The sequence below is a fragment of the Polistes canadensis genome, unplaced genomic scaffold, assembly GCF_001313835.1.
Source record: "Polistes canadensis isolate GaletaPanama2010 unplaced genomic scaffold, ASM131383v1 scaffold_31, whole genome shotgun sequence".
In the NCBI taxonomy this organism is placed as follows: Eukaryota; Metazoa; Arthropoda; class Insecta; order Hymenoptera; family Vespidae; genus Polistes; species Polistes canadensis.
This window is the reverse complement of record NW_014569578.1, coordinates 204,441-226,031: the sequence shown is the minus strand read 5'-3', so window position 1 is coordinate 226,031 and position 21,591 is coordinate 204,441. Positions and strand designations below refer to the sequence as shown.

The 21,591-nt window shown below is 43.6% G+C and overlaps 1 protein-coding gene and 1 long non-coding RNA gene across 4 annotated transcripts in view; both read right to left on the bottom strand.

Moving 5' to 3' along the window:
• The window catches only part of LOC106784134 (zinc finger protein 853-like), an 84,777-nt gene extending 82,031 nt beyond the window's left edge, over window positions 1–2,746 (bottom strand). For all 3 annotated transcript variants that reach the window (XM_014743294.1, XM_014743295.1, XM_014743296.1), the window contains exon 1: window positions 1,216–2,746. In XM_014743294.1, coding sequence (XP_014598780.1) covers window positions 1,216–2,271 — 1,056 coding nt within the window. In that variant the 5' untranslated portion in view covers window positions 2,272–2,746. The remainder of the gene's footprint in view (window positions 1–1,215) is intronic.
• Window positions 2,747–3,515: 769 nt separating this feature from the next.
• LOC106784135 lies at window positions 3,516–19,984 on the bottom strand. The gene is made up of 3 exons (XR_001381390.1): window positions 19,727–19,984; window positions 17,455–18,140; window positions 3,516–5,058 (listed from the first exon to the last, which is right to left on the bottom strand). It is a non-coding gene; the product is annotated as an uncharacterized LOC106784135 (long non-coding RNA).
• Between the last annotated feature and the right edge of the window lie 1,607 nt (window positions 19,985–21,591).

Here is a 21,591-nt window from a genome sequence, read left to right as displayed (position 1 = left end):
GAGAAACGCAGCACGATATTTTCTTGGGAACATCTTCTCGGTGTACCGTATGACGTATGCGTATGGTATTATCTGTGTTGCGCGGGTCAAGAACCCCGAGAGACGGCGTATCTGCATCCCCGCGTTGGTGTGCGTGGGCCGCGTTAGCATTTGCGGCATCGCGGCTTTCTATGTACGCGTATACGAGAGCTCCGACGCCCGTGCCTGCTCTCCCTCGTGGAGAGCACGTGTGTAAGTTTATATATATATATATATATACATAGTAACATATATATATATACATACATGTATACATACACGCAGAGATCGTGCGTGTTTCCGCGTGTCTTCGTTTGTGTTAGATGTAAACGTTGCCGTTCGCTGCGTGCTCAGCTTTACGCGATATCGTACTTCAGCTTATTTCGGTGTGTGTAAGTGTATATTTATGTGTGCGTATGCGTGTGCATGTGCGTGTCGGCCGCAGCATAAGTGTATCTCTGGTACAGTCGTGGTTTTTAACTGTCGTCAAAATTGCCAACGTTGTCTGGCTCGATTTACGAGACGAGATAATTGTTTACAGAACGTACATATCTCATTCTATTTGTTATTGTTTCTTTTCTTGTCACTTACAATGGGAGGAGGACAACAATGAATTAAATCTTACGAATAAAAACATATGTTACTCGTTGGAGTATATTAGAGACTCTCATTGTTAATTCGATTAGGAAGTAAGAGAAAAATAATATCGCTTTCGGTAGCGTCACGCGAATGTTAGAAAAAGAATCGTCTGTAATAAGATTTTAACGGTTTCGACACCGAGAAGTTAACGCGTCGGCCACGATCCGAACAAATATTTTTCTTCGGTCAGTTTGTGTGAAGAAGCTGCTTGAAAGTATTGTCCGATGTCGGTTTGCCTGAGTGAACGACCTTATTTATCGATGCGTTATGTATTTTTATCGCGGTCGCTTCGTCCCAGTTATTTATCTCTTCTCTCGGTGAGTATGGTCGAGGGAGGCTGACGTGATAGAGCGGATAAAAGAAAAAAACGAAAAAAAAAGAAAAAAAAGAAAAAAATAATAATAAAATACGTATCGTAAAGAAGAAGAAAAAAACAAACTAACAAGAGAAAAAAAGAAGATGTAATGCCGTTGCGAGGCAATGCGACCTTACGCGGAAAGATATTTGCGTTTATATGCAAATTTCTTTCGTTTAAAAATATACGCATTGTTTTCTCACCTGTAACTCGTTGACAAGCTTCTCCGTGAGCGTAGCATCGTGGGAGTCTTGGCTGGCTGCGCCAGGACTGAGCATCGAGTTTTGCGAATTTTGTTGTTGATTACCCGACATGTTCATACCAGCTAACGCACCATTTTGCCCGATTGTACCGGCCATATTAAGCGCCTGTTGTTGCAAATTTTGCGTCAAGTTTTGCGCTTGTTGTTGAAGATTTTGCGACAGATTCTGTGCCTGCTGCTGAAGCGCCTGTTGTTGACTCAGACTGAGATTTTGCGTCAAATTTTGCGCCTGCTGTTGCAACGTTTGCGATAGATTTTGTGCCTGACTTTGAATATTCTGTAGACTTTGATTAGCTTGACTTAGATTCTGCGGTTGGTTCAGCAACTGTTGTTGTTGCTGCGGCGACAGATTCGGTGTCAAACTTTGGGCCAAATTGTGTTGCAACGTTTGACCGAGGTTTTGTTGCATGTTCTGAGTAAGCGCCTGCGTCAATGCTTGTCCTAGGTTTTGACTAAGAGCTTGGGCAGCTTGAACTCCCAGCGATGGACTTGACGTTTGGGACATACTTTGTTGGGTCTGTGCCGCCAGCGTGTGAAGACTTTGGGCCATGCTTGACGCAATGGCACCTTGGTGATCCGCATGAGGCGATGGTGTCGTAGGTGCCGGCGATGATTGATGTTGCGCACCCTGAGCAGTTTGCTGATTCATTGACATCGCATGTTGTTGCTGTTGCTGCTGCTGCTGCTGTTGTTGCAGTTGCTGCTGCGGACTTGTTGTTTGTCCTAAGCCAGAATTGGCATTCTGCTGCACCTGAGACACCGCAGCTTGCTGTTGTTGTTGCTGCTGCTGCTGGCCAAGTGGGCTATGCATCTGCGAAACTTGCTGATGCTGTTGCTGTTGCGTAGAATTCGATATCGGACTATGCTGTATCCCCGGCGAATGCTGAGGCGGGCCTCTTTGCGGCTGCTGCCAATAATCAGACATCTTGAAGACGTGCTGTCGCAGAGCGTGCAAATTGGCGGCCGCCGCTGTGACGGCCGAGGCCTGGACTTCCATGGATTCGTGTTCGTTTTCGAGATCGGATTCTGGTGAGCTGCAAGGATCCTCGTCCTCCTCCTCGTCTTCTCTCTCGGTTATATCCTCGTCTTCCTCGTCTTTTATCCTAGCGGCTCTATCTTGCTCGGCTGATGTTGGTAGTCCTCCAGCAACACCAGCAACACCACCACCGTCGCCAGCACCTCCTCCAGCGTCACCTCCTCCTCCAGCGTTTCCTCCGCCTGCACCGCCAACACCTCCGCCTCCTCCCCCTCCGCCTCCTCCGCCAGCACCACCTATCCCACCCCCCGAATCGCCAGGGTGGAGATGATTCCCCGGGTGGTGTTGATGATGATGATGGTGGTGGTGATGGGGGTGATGTTGTTGTGGCTGTTGTTGAAGGAGAGGATGGTGAGGACGGTTGTCTTGGTTTTGAGTTTGTTGCTGCTGCTGTTGTTGGTGCTGTTGCTGTTGCTGCTGCTGATGCTGCTGTTGTTGCTGCTGCTGCTGCTGCTGCGGCGGTGGCGGTTGTTGTTGCTGCTGCTGCTGCTGAGGATGTTGCTGCGGCTGTTGCTGTGACTGTAACTGTTGTTGTGCCTGATGATGGTGATGGTGCTGCTGTTGCTGCTGATGCTGGTGGTGATGTTGTTGCTGCTGCTGTTGGTGGTCCAAGCCAAATTCCGATTGGGCTTGCGTCTGGGCGCGTAGGTCCAGGGCCGCCGTCGCGTCCGAAATCTTGAGGCCTTCGCGAGAAGCCCGGGCTACCCCCTTCCGGCGCAGCTTGCCCGCTTTTTCGCACCCCTTGAGGTAAGCAGCTCGACGGCCGGCACTCCTCCGCGCTTGGCGCCGTTCCTTGCCTCGCTCGCGGTACGCTCGCGGTACGCTCGAGGCTAGTTCCTTCTCTCCCTCGTTATCGCTTCGGCTCTTCGCTTTGCCTCCGCCACCTCCTTCAGCCCAGGATCGTCCTCGTAAGAACGATAACGATCCTCGGCTTTTCGGGGTTCGACGTGGGCGGCGGGCAACGTCAGTTACTCGCCACCTGCTGCGACTTCCCGAGCCCGTTAGTGGCCGCTGCTGCGCTCATGTAATCCGCTCCGCTCTTTCCCTTGACTTCTCTTCTTCTTCCTCTTTTTCTGCTACCTATTCTTATTCCGATGGCGATCGTTTTCCTCGAGCGGCCCTTATTCGCGATTATCTCGATTTCGGTTCTACAATCTTCTTCTTTGCTTCCCTTCGTCTTCTTCTTCTTCTTCTTCTTTTTCTTCTTATTCTTATTCTTATTCTGTTGCTGCTTCTTCTCAATTCTCTCGTAGCCGTGATACGAATTCGCTCCAGTCACTTCGCGAATTAGATCTGATTCGCCGATACGTATTTACGTTGATATTATACTTTTACTTTCTCGTCTCGACAGATGCCCGTCTGTCGGTTCGCTTGATCTCTCTTTTCTTCTTTTACTTTTTGTCTGTTTTGACGTTGTGCGTAGGAGGGTGTCGTGTTCTCCCGTGTTCGTGTGGTAATTTTTTTTTATGTTAGTGTGTGTGTTTCTGTTGTGTATGTATTACTTTTATCTGTCTGTCTCTCTTTTAACTTCTTTGATGCGCGCGCGAATGGATGTACTCCAAGTAAGGAGAACAGCCTAGTTTTTCTTTTGTCTATCTAACTTAAAATCTAGCGTACACTTAAGTTCAGGTTAAAATTCAGGATTGCCCAGCCCGGACGGTGTAAGCGAGGAAGTATAGTCCACGCTTTTACGCGATCAGGATTCGGTCGAAGGTTTCTCCGCTTTTAATTCTTTACACCGGTGTGTAAGAAATCACACTGATGGATAAAGTCACTGCTCGTCCCGTTTTGCCCTGAGTATTAGCCCCGTTAAATGTTTGATGTGTGTGTGTGTGTGTGTGCGTGTATAATTTTTCGTATGAGTCTTTTTTTAAGTTGTAACCGGGACGAGAGGGAAACTTTGTCCTCCTTGTTGATTTCCGTCACTCCGTGTTTCTGTGCGTTTCTCTGAGTGCACTATCTTCAAATTCTTCTTTTTTTTTTTTTTGTTTTCTCCTCTTTACTTTTGTTTTTATCTTTTTATTTATTTAAAAGCGCTTTCCGCCGCTTTTCGTTATTCGGTTGTGTGCGGTCGAAACTTTCGAGCCTCTTCCTCTTTTGCCAGTTTGGCTCGCGCGCGTCGACGACTCCTCCTCGAAATGCGACTCTAGCGTTTCTCTTTAACTCTTTAAAAGGAATTCTATTTCGATAATCGATTAACCGCTCGTCGTTACCGATATCGTCGATAGTAGTTGTGGTTGCTTCTTATTATCGTTTAGGTTTAATTAATATTGCACTTAGGTACACTCGTTTTTTGAACACACTGAAATATATATGTATGCGGCGCGGGGTTTTATATTGGAGCTTCCTGTCGATATCTTTCCACGTTCTTTCTTCCGTAATCTTCTATCTCTCTCTCTCTCTCTCTCTTCCTCTTTCTCTTTCTCTTTCTCCCGCTGTTTCTATATCGTTCTTCTCGATTCTTTCGACACCTTCTTCTTCTTCTTCTTTTATCTCTGTATGTTCTTCAAATTTCTCTCCTTCTCTCTCTCTTTCTCTCTCTCTTTATTTCGATATTCGTTGCCGATCACTACAACTCCAAACCCCGCTTATTATAATCGCTCCACTTCTCTTTTGCTCTTCTTCTTTTTCCGCACTCGCACTCCTCTGCTTCTTCCGCTTTGCTCGTCCTATTCTGCTTCTTCCGCTTTGTCCAGTCTTCCTCTCCTGCGCGGGAATTTCTCGCAGTAACGCGTCTCCCGCTCGAAGCTGCAAATCATAAGAAAGAGAAACGTCATTCGTTTTTATCGGCTTATCGACGATGTATCTTATACACGTATTTAATAAATAAATCAATCAATCAATAGGCGCGTTGCATGCGAATCGTATATTCTCCTTATCAAGCATAACTAACGAACAACTAACTCTTCCGTTATTTATTTATTTCGAATATCCTACGAAAAATAACTATCAATTCGCGTTAATTATCAAGGATCAAAAGATTTCTTTGAAAAAGTGCTAACGAAAAATGTCAATGATCACTCGCGTTATCTCGAACGACGCTCTTTCACTGTATCTATTAAAATAGATGTAGCTCGATTCGACGATAAAATGCCTAAATTATACACAAGCCGCCGAGAATAGATAGGTATACACTTATTCATGTTCATCCCTTTTCATGGAAAAATAAAATTATACGAATAATTTGCAAGAATGTTTTTCTATCTGCTTTCTTTCTCGATGGGAACCGAAGGAAAGAGAGAGAGAGAGAGAGAGAGAGAGAGAGAGAGAGAGAGAAAAAGAGAAGGAACAACAACAACAATAACAACAACAACAAGAGAACAACAATACGACGTTACTTACATAAAATCAACTCGTAGGATTAAGGAGATAATAATTAAAAGCTAACGGGGGATGAACATGTGGAACGATAATGCAAATGTTTCGTTCGTTTTTAAAACTAATTTCAAATGACTTACGTCGCATTTATTCTCACCGGCAAGTGTATACACGATCACTGATCTGTCACCGATTAATAACCTATTTAGTATAAGATTATTTTTGTGAGCACGTATATACGTCGCGTCACTCGTAACGACGAACTTCCACGATTTTAACGGGATTTCGAAAACAAAAAAATCCAAAATACGAAAACAAATATCTTAATAAAAGCCGATACACCAAGATCCGACGACCATCATTGCACTTTCGACACTAGGATTATCCTACGTGAAAAAGGATCAGTTTCTTGTTGACGGAGGAAAGGACGACGCACAGCAAACACATTTTCTTTCGATCTAAAGTCATAATTTTGTTGAATATTAATTGCACGTCGCTTTTCACGAAACTTTTATTAATGGACAAACCGTCACGCAATTTACTAACGTTTCATTGAAGGTGTTTAAACTAAACACTTGAAAATTATTTCCAATTGAGAAACCCCTCTTATGGATTCGTGACAGGAGACACGCGAAAGATTGAAATGTTACACAGAAATTTTTGTCGAAAATTTAGTCGAAAATTTTGTCGAAAAACTTTTACTCGAGATCGTTTTTATCTTTAACGAAGCGTAAGAATTTTTCTAGAAATGTTTAACCGATCAACGTATCATCAACGTTTTTCTCATATTTCGAATATACACGTCTCCGAGCATATAAGACAATTGACGAAAATATCATTTTTCTAAGATGCAGATACGTATTCCAAATTCACGAAATGTTCTTGTCGACGTCAAATTTTCGTCATAATAACACACGAAATTTGATAGACGAACATCGAATATTTTTGAAAAGTATAAACAACGATTAAAAAAAGCTTCTACATTCGCGCTAATACTCGAAAGAAAGAGATGTTAAGAATTTGGAAAAATTAAACCGAAAAATGATAAACACGAGAGAATCCTTAAGAATTGACGTTGACGTTTCACTTTTATTTACTTTCGCGCGAACGCGATAAAAAACGTATGTCACAATTTCGACACTTATGCTCGCACCCCCGTTCGACGATATTACTAACACTATACGTCGATATATTAACGAAAACAAAAAGCAGTGATCGTCGAATCTCGTTGAACAGAATAAGAAAATTTCGAAAGAAGAGAAGATTTTTCCGGCGGCACAGAATAACAACTCGTCGATCGTCCTTTTCTCGGTTTACGACGAGGAAAAAATGACACGCACTTTGCACTCTAACTTTCCCTCTTTCATTCTCTCTATTTGATATATTTCTTTGGTATTTCTATCTACTTCCTTCTCTTTCTTTCGAAGATTCCTATCAATCACGATCGGCGATCTCGTCACTTAGCTTTTCGACCACGCATAAAGTGTTTTCCTCGAACGTCTTTTCCCTGCACACTCTGCTCCCCATTATTCTCGTAAAGGCACTTGTATACGTCCGATCTTGTTGAATGAAGAAAGGATCAAGTTGTTCGCGATCGCGACGGAACACTGCAAGCTAGTACGCTGACGTACCGGGCATGTCAGAGAGGCTCCGTGAGTAAGGGGATGGAGAGGGGGTGGATCGGTGGTACGTTCGCTCGAAAGAGGGGAAAACCTACTAAATTCGTGCGAAAAAGAAAGAAGGAAAATGAATAAGACGAAGAAGAAGAATAAGATGAAGAAGAAGAAGAAGAAGAAGTAAAAAGAAACAGAGGTAGTTATAACACTGCGGGTAGCGTCGCACGGATTTCCTTTAGCTTGCTTTCGCGCACTAAGAACGATCACAGAAATCAGAAGTAGAAGTAGAAGTAGAAGTAGAAGTAGAAGTAGAAGTAGAAGAGGAAGAAGAAGAAGAAGAAGTTTAAGAAGAAGTTTGAAGATAGTGTTAACGCGCGATAAAATCGTCGTGGAAAGTCGCAGAGTTCGTCGAAGAAGTAGAAGAAAGAATCCAAGAATGTGATCTCTTACTAGAGATCAGTGGGTCCGTGGGTCGACGAAGGTAAATAGTGTCGGTGCATATAAGCGATGTAACTCTCGCGTGGCAGTTCTCTCCTATCAGGGCTTAGAATGGCAAACACCTCTTTCGCGTTCGGTATCAGCCAAGACACTGTTCTTCCTTGGTAAAGACGTTGCCGAAGACGACGACGACGAAGACGAAGACGAGGACGAAGACGAAGACGAAGATGAAGACGAAGATGAAGACGAAGACGGAGACGGAGACGGAGACGGAGACGAAGACGAAGACGACGATAACGACAACGACGACAACGATGACGACGACGACGACGACGACGACGACGACGACGACGATGACGACGACGACGACGACGAAGACGATTACTACGACGGTAACGACGCGATTCCCGACGACGTACGACGACGACGACGGTGGAAAAAGGTCTCTCCTCTTCCGCGTTCGAGTCCTTGACGGAGGAGGAACCGAAACTGACTCAGGTCTGTGGCTCGCGAGAAACGCTAAGTCCTTCTCCGAGTCGGGGGTCGGTGGTGGCGCGCTTCTCAGACCGCGTGCGTCTGACTAAAAGCCACCCCCTCGTGCCTTAAAGAACGCGTGTTCGGGTAGGGGCGTTGTCTTAGGTGGTGCGCGGTCGCGAAATTTCTGGCCGCCTCGTTCGCCTTTGCTCGTCTTTCTTCGCCTCCCTTCGACTCCCTTGTACTCCGTTTCCTCGATAGGAAGGTTGTAGGAGACGGGTCCACGGGGCCTGGGCGAGGGCCCAGGCTACCCTGGACCGTGCTTAAGCCTCGTACGAATCCTTCCGGGTCGAAAATACACCTAGCCGAGAAGGAAAAAGCAGAATACGTCGTAGGACAGGAGTTTTCAAGCCACCCCTCTTTTCCTTTGCCCCCACCAAACGACGTAGGAGCGTGGCGCGCGCTCTGTCTCCCCTTTCCTCAGACCTTTCTCTCCCTTGCCTTTGCCGCCGCCTTTGCCGCCGCCGCCGCCACCGCCACCGCCGCCGCCGACGACGACGCCACCGCCGTCCTCCCCCGCCGCACGCAAACTACCCTTACTCGCCGGGTGGGAGCCGGAGACTCCGTCGACGCCTCAAACGGGGGTAAACGTCGTATAAGGGGTGAGAAAGAGAGTGGGAGATCTCTCCTTTTCTCATTTCTTCTCCTTTCCAGCTCCGTGCCTTCCTTTTCGCCTACTCCACTCGCGCCTATCCTTCTCCCTCTTTCATTTTTCCACTTTCTCTCTCTCTCTCTCTCTCTCTCTCTCTCTTTCTCACCCCCCTCTCTATCGCACTTTCGCACTCTCCATTTATCTATCTATCTATCTATCTATCTATCCATCCGTTTTTCTTCCTTTTTCCGACACTTAGAGTTACTTTCGCAGGAGAAGAAAACTCCTAAGGAGTCCTCCTTTTCTGCTTAGTTTCTCTTTTATATGCTAATTCACGGATGCTGCTTTGACTTACTCCGAGAACTCTCTTAGATACATGTATGTATCTATAGAGATATGTATATATGCATGTGTAGAAAAGGTCTTCTTATATGTCGCGATCTAACTGAAAGTAAGCAACTTCAGGCAACGTGCGAACGTCACGAGGCAAGCTGTTCGACTGACTGAAAAATTGTGTAGGAGCTCTTAGAAAAGGGGGTGTTCGTAATGAAGGTTCGAGGTGGAAATAAAAAGAAGGGAGAGCACCGTATAAAAATGGTCTCCTCCCTCGGTACGCCGCGCCGTGCCCCGTATGGCAAGACGAGCATGACTAATCGTACTGCGGGGGAGTGGGGCGAGCGAGAAGAAGAAAAAATAACCTTTTTTCCCCTTCCAATTGAACACCCTACTCCGTGCCGACCCCCGTGTTCTAGAAAGACTTTTTTTTCATTGGCTCCCTCGTTACACAGACAGGGGAAGAAATATTTTCTTTCAGCGAATCTCATCGGTTGGGAAAAAAAGAAGGTTCGTGTCCAGACGCGAAGTGTTAAGGGACGGACGACGACTTTGTAGGTAGAGTTTAGTCGATGTTCATTTTGTGGTGTAGAGAGAGGGTGGTCGATGGTTACCTATGTCGTCTTACGCGCCCCTCTCCGCGCCCCTCTCCATGACCCTCTCTCTTTACTTTCCTCACCCCCGTTTGCCACCCACCTCTCGCCGTGAGAGTCTCTCCTTGTATTCGTCTAACGTGCGCGGTGGCCTCTTCCCCATCGAGGGAGCTAAACATCCCTTCCACTTCCTACCAAACGTCTCTCCCTTCCACGCGACTATTCCGCTCGGTCTTTCTTTTCTTTCTCTCTCTATCTACTTCTGTTCTACCATCTCTCTGTCTCTCTCATTCTAACTTTTTCTCCCACCGAGCGCTCTCTCTCGCTCCCTTCTTTCGACACGTTTCATCCCCACCGCACGAGCAACCCCCACGCGCCGCATTTTTACGCTGGTCTTGTCCTTTTTTCCACGTGTCCGCCACGTGGAATTGTGGATTGCCCGAACGATCCTCTCCCTCTCAATTCTTTTTCCTCTTTTTTTCTATCTCCATTACTCTTTCCCTTTCGCTCTCCTCTTTTTTACCTCCTTTTATTCGCCAACGTACGCCAGCACGCACGTTGCATTTCACCCTCCCTCGTACTTATTCTACCACCTTTTGTCCAGAGAAGAAAAAGAGACGCGAAGAAAAGTAACACCGACGATCTATTTAGACTCCTCCCTACTATTCCATTCTCTCTCTAACTTTTTCTTTCCCTTTCTCTCTCATACTTTCTCTTTTATTCCTTTTTTTGTTATCTTTTTCTTTTAGCCTCGCCTTGCTTTATACGGAACGCCGAGGGTGGCTCGTCGTATGGAAAAAGTCAACGAATGAGGTAGCAGCTCGGAAAGGTGGAAGGAAAAATCCAGTGACCTGCTGCGGGTCTCTTCCGAACGAATGGCCGCTCTCTTTCCGGTAAAATGATGTAACTTTGTGACTACCACCTCGTTTACCTGTTACCTCTTTTATGAATGAGCTATTTTTTGTTTGTTTGTACACGCTTACTTTACGAAAAAAAGGGAAAACGCATCCTGATTGTTATGAAGATTTAAAAAATAAAAGAATCTCTTATTTCGTATGTACACAAGTCATTTTGATATCTCATCCGGACGATCGTGCCTATCGCGAAAACGTTTTCGATCGATGGAGGGGTTGAGTCGACAATGTGCATCGAAAACGCCGCAGGCGGGAATGAGCCGCGAGGTAAGGAAAAGAGGCTCGTTGGTAAGATTCTCCCTATTACGGGTGAGGTAGTAGCAGGGTAATACGCGTTAAGAAAGTATCCAGCCGCGTAGTATAGCGTGATCGCGATCGAACTTCCGGTCGCGGCAGGCTGCCCACGAAGTAAGGATTCGGTACTGTGTTCCTTTCCTCGTCGTGGGTGGAGTGACCACCATTCTTTCTCGTACCCACGAAAATAAGTACGTACATACATAGTGGTTGCTTTTCGAGGAGAGGGTATTGGATAATCGAGGCTCGTTTTAAATTACAAATGAAGCAGTTTTGGTATACGGTACCTGCTATACCTATACCTATGTACACGGTAGGTATACACATATTTACATCTTACGTACGTTGGTTTGGATAAAAACAGGTGAGAATCGTGTCTCGTGAAGGAAAGGGGTGGGTGGATCGGACGTCAGGCGTTATCCTTCGAGATCCCAATCCCGATCCCGATTCCGACCCTCGATCCCGATCGGCAGCTGGACGAAAAGGAAGGAAACAACACAACGGACTCTCCACACGAGTGAGAGTTAACTACAAGCAAGAAGAGAAGGACGCGAACGTGAACGGGGAGAGGTACTGTACGACGTGTACGCGCACGTGCACTTGCTTGCGATTCGGCTGATGGCCAGTTGCAACGTGTGCCGCTTGAATCGACTCGATCGAATCCTCCGATAACGACTATGTGCTCTTTGCGTAGGAAGACGTTTGTCTTCTCGCCCCGATCCTGCCTACTTTCGATCGTCCTCTTTCCTTTATTCGCAAACCTACCGACGATACTTTTACAAAGACGTCTTTTTGTCCTTACGAACGCGAGGGTGGTCTTTGCCTCGAAAGTCACCTGGTGCAATAACGATAACGTCTTCGAATATTTCTTTCATTATTTTTCCTATTATTATTTTCAATTTTTGCCAAACCTATTGGAACACATTTATCTTAAACGAATCTTTTCATTATTCATTTCTTACACACGTGATTAACGTATATACATATAGATATTTTTTACATGAATTATTTTAAGTCTCATGAAAGTATTCGTTAAGACTCATTGATGTCTTGTATCGTAGCATTAATATTCTAAAAACAGAGCAGAACGGTTCTAAATTTTAAAACAAATATCGTTTCGATTGCTGACCTATGTGTGAAAGCACCTTTCTTTCAATCCCTGCATCTAAGAAATGCTACCCCGAGTCGAGGTGACGCCTGGTGGAGGATTAAGGAACGAAAGAACAAACGACTACAGAAAAGGGTGACTCGTTCTTAGGTTTCTGTCCATGCTAAACTTGACGGGATATCGATTATGTAGGAAACTCTAGAAGGAACTTTGAGCGCTGTCGAATTTGTTTTTGAATATATTTTCACGAATTCATTCGAAATAATGAGTTAATATATCTCTAATACCTGCGTTCTCAAATCGTCCGGTTGTCCGAGGGTATCGTCATTGAATTATCACGTAGTATCCCTATAAAACTTGTTGGAAAAATAACGACGCGTGGTGTCATGTCAGTTCTCGAGATCCACTATTTTCTATGTAGAGATTTCCTCGTTGAGACCGTTATCAACGATCTAGAACGAATCGACGAATCGGAAGGCCGAGAAGCACGCAAGCCATCGAAACTGCGGCCTGGATTAAGAATTCTAACGGTAGGAGTAGTCGACGTTGGTAGTAGGATGAAATGAGCGACGCGTCCGGCGCATTACGCAATGAAAGAAACAAATGAAGCTTAATAGAAAAACTGCTCGCGCTAGAAAAACCGCTCTCCGTCGTGGACTTAGTACAGTTGACTCAGAAAGTCACTCTACTGTTATCTGACCACCCACCCACCCCTCTTACCACTTTTCTTATTTTCTCAAAATCTATCTCGAAGGTTCTTCGCGAAGAAAAATAAACAATTAAGTAACGACTATTCATTTAATTGTAATTATACAGATTTCTTATCGTTGCACGGGGTACTATTAAATCATGATTACATTGAAATATGATCAAATAAAAAAACGATGGTGATTTTTAGCAGGAAAGCTCGTGCGCGTAAGAAAAGTTTGTAAAATTTTGAATTGACCATCGAACGTGCTATTGGTGAAAGAGAGATTAGGAGAGAGATAAAGAAAGAGATAGGTGTATTACTCGGTGATTCGTTTTTTAATCATTGAATATTAGACGACAGAAAGGGGAATCATCGAAGTGCTTAATTGTCGCCGGGAAAGTCAGCGATCCGCAAAACTCGACACGAATCAACGAGACACTTCATGAATTTGTTACGTTCGTTTGGACGGTCGGTAGTATTAATGACGATTGGGGAGTAGCAAGCGAACGTGAACTGAGCTTCCACTCTTTGATGATTAGTAGACTTCGTTTCTATTCTAAATTTAGTTGCATTAAATATTTCGCGTTAATGGATAACTGATCTCTCGATTGCAAATTTAATTGGAGTTAAATGAAGTGCTAATTTGCGAAACGAATCGAGAGAAAAGTATTTTTTTAGCTCATCTCTGTGACAAGACCGTAACGTCTGACTTTAAATACGAATTAATTTACATATAATAAGAACGAAAGAAAAAATAATTTACGTTGAATAAAAAAGAAGCAATGAAGGAAGGAAGGAAGGAAGGAAGGAAGAAGAGATGAACGAAATCGTTCGTCAAGTACAATGAAAATCTTTTGGCAAGTTGCATCGAGTTCAAAGGTTGAGTTGGTTACTCTACTCGTAGAATTAAACAGATTGTTATTCGATGAGAGAACGACTCGCAAGTTGATAGACGAGAAGTGACTAGTACGTGGAACGCGTTGCTCGCGTTTTTCCCGACTGTACCATCACCGTCGTCGTTTGTGGCTGTGTCAATAGGAGCTAATCTAAGTACATATGCACACACAAATGCAACACGAGAGAGCGCACGATGCAGCAGCACGTTGTGGCGGGACCATGATGCAATCGTACCTCGTGCTTCGCGCGAGTTTCGACATTCTCTTTGCTCTGCACCGTTTACAAAGACCAACAAAACGATCATCAAAGAGGAAAATCATTAATTTTCAAAGATTTCTGCCCATAGATGAAAGGGTTGCTCATTTTTTCTTTCTTTTTTTTTCTTCGGCTTTTTAAAATTTGTGTCTCTTTTTATAAAGTATTTTATCACCTTCATTGTGTGATTTTTATATTTGAAAAAATCTGAACAGATTGTAATGATGTTTTATTTATTTCTTTCTATCTTTCGAGACAAATGATAGAAATATTCCGTTGTTATCGAATGACGTATTTTGTAAGACAATAATTTACTTCGGAAAGATTTGTATGCACCTAATATCTTCGTTTTTATAAGCTAGGTGCGACCGAAAAGATAAGATAAGCTCTTCGCGCATCCAGGATCAAGGTGACCAAGATAACGATTGAAAAATTCGAATAACATTTGCGAGGAGTTGAAGTAAATTTTTCTAAGAAAATGCCTCGCACAGGTGTATAAGAGTATTCGACGTGAAAAATTACTTCAATGATTTGTCGTTCCAAGAAGAATCTACAATAAAACGTACAATTATCGTTACGCGAAAACAGACATTTTTTGATTAAAAAAAAATGATTGTCAGTAAATTAAATTCGAACGAAAAGTAATCAATGACTGACAGAAGGTACAAACATTTGCACCGGATATTTCATCATGAACAGAAGCATATTGTTACAAAGGGTTTAACAATCGTTAAGTCTTTCTAATATCTAAATGCAATCATTGAAATACATACTAAATACGATCGAAATAAATTTATAAAAACTTTCTAAAATATAAAAGCATGTAAAAAAAAAAAAACAACTAGCATAGAAAAAAAAACGATAGCAAAAAGTTTTATTTATTTTTTCAAATAAAGGATCAATTGAATGAGCTTCTTTTTCAGTGTAGTAAAAAAAAAAAAAGAAAAAAGTAAAAAAAAGAAAAAAGTAAAAACGTGCAATTCGAGTATGCATATATGTAGAGCTTGGGTAACAATTGGAAGTTTTGCCTTTTTCGCGAAGGGTGGCGTCGAGAGGAGAACGAGGCGGGTGAGGAGGAAAAAGGGGAGGAGGTGAGATGAGAAGAGGAGAGGGAAGGAGGAATTTTCCGTGGAAATCATCGACGTGGCCCGGGTCATCGACGAGCTCTCGAGCCCAGGCTCGCGCGCGGTAGCGGGCCGGAAACGTACACAGTTAAAGGTTTGCGTGTACGTATAGACGGCCCGTTCGCACACATGCATGTGGCTTAGGCCAGTGTCTCGCATAATCGGGGTGGTGGTTCCCGCAGAGAGCGCCGTACGGCGGGCTCCCATTGGCCGGTCCGAGGGTGGCTCGCTGCAGTCATCGATTCAGGCAGTCATTGGCTGACTCGGCCCTGGCCGCCATTTTGAATGACTCCGGGATCAATACGCGAGGTGCGGAAAAAAAATGCATGCGAGAGCGGCCGCCGGCGCGCCGCCCTCACCGGCATCCTCTCCTCTCTTCACTCTATCCTTCTCCTACATTCTCCCCCCCTTCCTTCTCTCTCCCTCTCTCTCTCTCTCTCTTTCCCACACACATACATAGACACTTTACGGACGGCGACGTTCGTACTATCTACTAGTACAACGCATACTACCTCCTCTTTCGAGGATCGAGGAGGGCGGGGGCTCCCTAACGCCTTTCCGCCCTTGATCACCGTCCTCCTCCCCTTAGCCACCCTCTTGCCGTTTCGAACGTAACTAAAGGGGATGATTGCGTTACTAGTACGTATGTACGTATTTTCGCACACATACCTATCAGTGCTACGAAATCATCGAAAAAATACTCGGCTCTCGTATGGCCGAACACGATTCCGAACACGGTCCTTTTACGACAAACGTTTCGTCTATATCGAACGACTATCTATACTCTTTATATGTGTGTATGTTTAAATATATGTGTATACGTTACTCTTCGAACTCTTTCTCTCTACCCCCTACTCCCGTCATTCGATGCATGCAACGTTTCATTTTGAAAGCGAGCCTCCAGTTGGGAAATAGGAAATTTCAAATCGAAGCCCAGCGCACCCACCCACACCTCACCCACACCCCTCGCAGCCTTTCTTCGCGACTCACCCTACCAACCTCTCCCCCATTTTACCACCCACTCACCTCCCGCAATCATCGCGTTGCAACAGCCCGGGCCGTCCGAACAGGGGTGCGTCATCGTTCGCTTGTCGAATGGAATGATTTCGACGCTAAAGCCAGCTCTTTGTTTCCGGTGATCGTTCACTTTGTATATGTATGTGTCTGTTGGCGTTTTTTAAATTTTCCATTCAGTTTTTTTTTTTTTTTTTTTCTATACTTTTTTAGCCATTGGTCAGATCAAAAAAGAAGTCATCGCGTTTCCCTCTGCCTTTATTTCATTCTATTTAACTACGTTGCTCTTTTCCAATTCGTATTATCTCTATCCTCTTTCTCTCTCTCTCTCTCTCTCTCTCTCTCTCTATCATTCTCTTGGTGAATATTTCAAACTCGAAAAAAATCACGATTCTTATCGGTTATTCTCTACGAAAAGCTTTATTAATATTTTTTCTCGTAAATCAATCGAAACGTATTACGAATGAATTGTTCCATACTTTATCATCTATCGAAATCCCTTATGTATTTATATTCTTGCAACACATGTTAATAGGAACGTATTAGAAGTTCTCTTAAGGAATACGCCTGAATCGATAACTATAGGAACGATAACTCGCGGCAGTGCCGTTAGACCGTCGCTATGATGGATAGACGCGTCTTTGCATACTACTTAATAATCCGGGAGTTGTAAGAATAATATGCCTAATGGCGTTACCACGAGCTAACACAGCTGATTATAGTGCTTGCCATTATTATGGACATTTTCGCGCTTAACCGTTCTACTATATAATAAGCACCATCGAGGAAGACCATTGAGAACTAGAGAGAAACGGTGAAAGAATGAAACAGAAAGAGGGAGAGAGATAGAAAGATAGAGTGACGGTAGATAGACGTAGGAAAGTATACTCTAGCTACCTCAGAGTTTTACAATAACCGTTACACAGGCGTTACCACCCCGACGATGATAAAGGCCGATAGAGAGTAGTTATTACAAAGCACGACTTGTAAAATGATCGCTTTACGCGACTATGATTCTACCTATACGCGAGAATAGAATAGAAGAGCATAGAATTTTGTAGAAGATTTATCGAGTTGCTCGCGCGAACGATGAATCTTATCTTTCATTCATCGATCGATTCCTTTCAATAGACTTTTCGACGACTCTACTATTATACATTTATATGTATATAGTAAAAGGTACATAAGCATATGTGTATCCTCGTAGTCGAAATAGTGGAGGGCCCTTTCGTTCTCGTTATTTAATATGTCGAATCGAGCTCAAATCTATCTATACATGTATATATGTAAATGTACATCGATATGTATACATATATATGTATATATAACATATTACTAACTGTGTATAAAAGATAAGTTATATCGTGCAATAAGATAAAATGAATAAATGGTAATGATAATGATGAACTTGACGAGTACTTACGTTTGGAACCGAACTAATTGAAACAAGGACATAAGGCTTCTCTTGGCAGCAACGACTTTTAGATCACATTTTTAATTATTAAGAATTTTATGATTTTTTTTCATTTTTCGCTTTTAAAATTTACGTTTAAAATCTAAAGTTTTCTCAAAACTTGTTAAAAATATACTTTAGTCATTTCTTTACAATTTACTTTGTAGACGTCTAAAGTGTTTTTTTTTGTTTCCTTTTTTTATCCCCCCTTTGTCTCTCGTTTGTTCCTTCGACGGTGTAGGTAGTAATTACTCTCCTTCTTCCTTAAGGCAATGCTTTTGTTTTAAATTTCGTTTCTTCTCTTTTTTTTGTGCTTTTTTCGTATTTTTTCTTGGTTTCCTATTTCTTCTTTTTTTCTTCCTCGTCGTCTTCTTATTCGTCGTAATTTTGAAACGAAGCACGTTCGAAAGTAAGTTTTCTAAATAATCGAGTCTAGTCTCTTTTTCCTTTTTTTTTTTCTTTTTTTTTTTTTGCTTAATCTTTTTCTTTTTTTTGTTCTTTTTTCCTTTTTTCTATTTTTGGGTTCGGCAAAACTTAAGAGGAGTTGTTCAGACTTTGTGTTTCACAGACAGAAATCGGTGCAAGTTTCGAAAACGGTGAAATTAATTTTTCAATGAAATAACTATGACAACACATAACAACACAGTGCGACGCGTCTGAAACAGATAAAAGAGAATAGGGACGTCGGATTTCCGGTTCTTTTTTTTTCTATTGGTCGCCCCGTATGCGGTGGATAAATCTCTATCACCGTATACAGGGCGAATTATCAAATTTTTTTTGCGCAAATTTTCTTATCCCGATAGATACAAATCGTAGAGCGATCGTAGTCAAGGGGGACCGAGGAATATTTCTTAACCCATTACAATTCCATTACCATTTCAATTTCTTTCAAATTCGAAATTGAATTATTGATTTCTTCCATTACAATAAACAGAAGCATAGGGTTATTTTTCTCCGATCAGACTAAAGAAATAAAAGTAAACGATATAATTAAAATAAATGAAAATCAAACGAATTCCGAAGAGAAATTGATCAGGTAAATACATGTAAGATCCGATAATTTAATCGTTTCAAACAATAATAATAATTCGGTAAACGATTTGAGATAAAAGAAGAAGAAATAACAACAAGAACAACAAAATAATAAGACGAGAGGAAAGAAGATAAACGACGAATCGAAGATAAAAGGAAAAAGAAAAAAAGGAAAAGAAGAAGCAGAAGAAGAAGAAGAAGAAGAAGAAAAAGAAATGGTCGATGGGAGACGATGACTCCTAAGAGAAGTTCGAGAGGGTTGGGGGTGGGCTGTGACCGGCGTCGGTCGCATCTCAGGCGTCGGCATCGAGTCTCTACGTTCAAAGCTCCCGCGCGCTCCTCTAAGGAAAAAGCACAGAATAAGAAGGGGGCCACGTGACTCGAGGAACGAATGAGCGTCTTTGCCACCCCCTGCCCTTCTCCTCCCGTATTTCTCGAGAGCAAGAGACCCAGAGAGAGAGAGAGAGAGAGAGAGAGAGTGTGAGAAGGAAAGAGCGTCCCCTCCACCTTCATCTCGTTCCCCTTCTAAAGAGGAGGCGCGCGGCGTCGCTCCTTGCGCGTCGTGATAAGACGCGTCGGGACGCTCCCTCCGTCCTTCTCCTTCTCTCTTTCTCCCTTGCTCACTCCCTATCTCGTCGCGCTTTCCCGGACTTTTCTCCCCCACGTGTTTCTCGCGGCGCGGCAGTGTCTGCTGGCACGTCGCGGTGCGATCTTCCTAAGGAGCCACAAGGCGACTTCCTCTTCCTTCCTTCCTTCCTTCCTTCCTTCCTTCCTTCCTTCCTTCCTTCCTTCCTTCCATCCTTCCTTCCTTTATTCCTTTCATCCTTTCCCTTTTTCTTCCTTCTCCTTCCTTCGTCTCTCCGTCCTTCCTCATCTTTCTTCCGCACACTTCTTTCCAACTAATTTCAAACGATACTTTTTTTTCCGTTCCTTTTTCTATTTAATTTTCATTTCTTTTTTTTTTTTTTAACCCTCCTACCGACAAACCCAAACCACCCACCCACCCACCCTCCTCGGTCCCCCTTTTTCTCCAAAACGCTCTACGCGACGTAAGGGAGCGATTATTGTCGAACGATAACGGAATTTCGCGCTCCCGTAAAAACACCTCGCGAGAAAAGACGCGATTTCTTTCCATTTTATTTTTGTCGGCTCGTTAATAATACGCGAGACGCCCGCTAAACAACGGATATTTTCGTGAAATTTCGGTAACCTTTGATAGAGGCATTGCGAGCATCCCCGTGTCTGAGTAGCAACTGCGCCGTGGCCCCGTGCTGAGCACCCCCACCTCACCTCTTCGCCGCTTCTATCGGCCGCCATACACCGACCCCCCCAACACCACCGGCCAAACCTCCGTATGCCGATGCCGTGTAGCGAGCCACCAACCCTCTCTCGGACGTTCTCGCTGGCTAGCCCTCCGCCTCCACCCCTCGTCGACCCCTTCGTCACCACCACCCTCCTACATAGTCACCACCACAACCACTACCACACTACCACCATCGCTACCACTACCCTCTTCACCCACCATCCTCCCTCTCTTCATCCACATCCTCATCCACCTCTTCCACCCTATACCCGAGAGTCATGAACCGAGTCTCGGCTCCACGGCGACGCTTACTCGCGTCCACGAATTTTCCCTGGCTGACATCAATTGCATCCCAATGACGAATTTGACTTTTCGATTCTTGACTTAAAGGATCTAGACCACCTATTATGTATACCTATGTCGTTATTATGTTCTATACTTAAAGGAGACCGGATCGTAGATCGACTCTAGTGGGATACAATCGAACCGTTCCAGCCGAGATAAGCTGATTCTACCTTAAGTTGGATTAATTGATAATTATAGCAACATTACGATGTCTTATATAATTTCTCTATGCATTATGTTTAATAAAATAATATAAGAAAAATATTGTAATTTGTGTTTATTCCTCCTCTGAAAAAAATAAAATCTACGATAGATCAGATGGCATTTTTCTATAACTTAGAACCGACACTTTGTTTTCGAGGTGGCTCGATGAACGACCGAGGGGTGGTTTCTCTGTCGTACACAATAACGATTCGGAGGCGTTATCGTGGCTTTACATCCCTTTGGCTTCGGCGTGACAGTAAGGTTAGCACGGCGTTGTTACCCGCACGGCAGAATGGACTTCACGTTCACCGTGTATTCCAAATCCTGCTGTTGACCGCAGCCTCTGCTTCTCTCTGCTTTATGAGACTTTGATCGTAGATAACTATAATAATCGAGTGATCTTTTGATTTTTCCTTGGTTGCTATTGATTACTATCATCGTATGTGATCTATCATTTATAGATAATATATTGGGAGAACTTAATAAAAAAATGAAAACAACAAACATAACAATGTTGAAATGTTAGGCAATATGAAAAGAGATCCTTTTACTAAAGTCAATCTACAATGGAAAATGAAGATGTTCGAAAAACGGGTTGAGAGGGAAACGATTCAGTCGATTTAGAAGGAATACGAATTCGCCCTCGACGTTCAATAACAATTTCGAGGAGCCGATGCGGCTTCACGTGCTTCGGTCGCCGGCGTGACAGTAAGGTTAACACACGAACGTTGCGTACGCAACCTAACCGAATACGTACACCATCGTATTTCGAATCCTGGCGTTGACCGCAGCTCGTTCCATCGCGTTTCCACGAGGGATGGTAGGCCACCCCCAGAACGGCGTGCCTCGCCTCTGGAAATTCTCCAACGGCATTCCCTCGCGCGAGCCTTTCGTCGATAGGGCGACTAGATCTTATTACTACCTGCAGAGATACGCGCTCACACAATTTTGCCCTTGTAGGAGAGATTACGACCACGATTACGATGACTTCCATCATGACAGTTGGATCAACGAAAGCGTCTCATAACGTTCCTTAGGGGATTCCGAAACATTTCTATCCTTGTTTAACGCTTTATCGTTTTTACACGCCAAAAAAAAAAAGTGTATGGGATTAAAACACGTTAGGTTTTATACTTCGTTTTTTGAAACATCTTCAATAATGGTGTTGGAAGGTAATTCGAATAATCCACGAGGAAAAAAAAGAAAATGTTTCAAGAACTCGC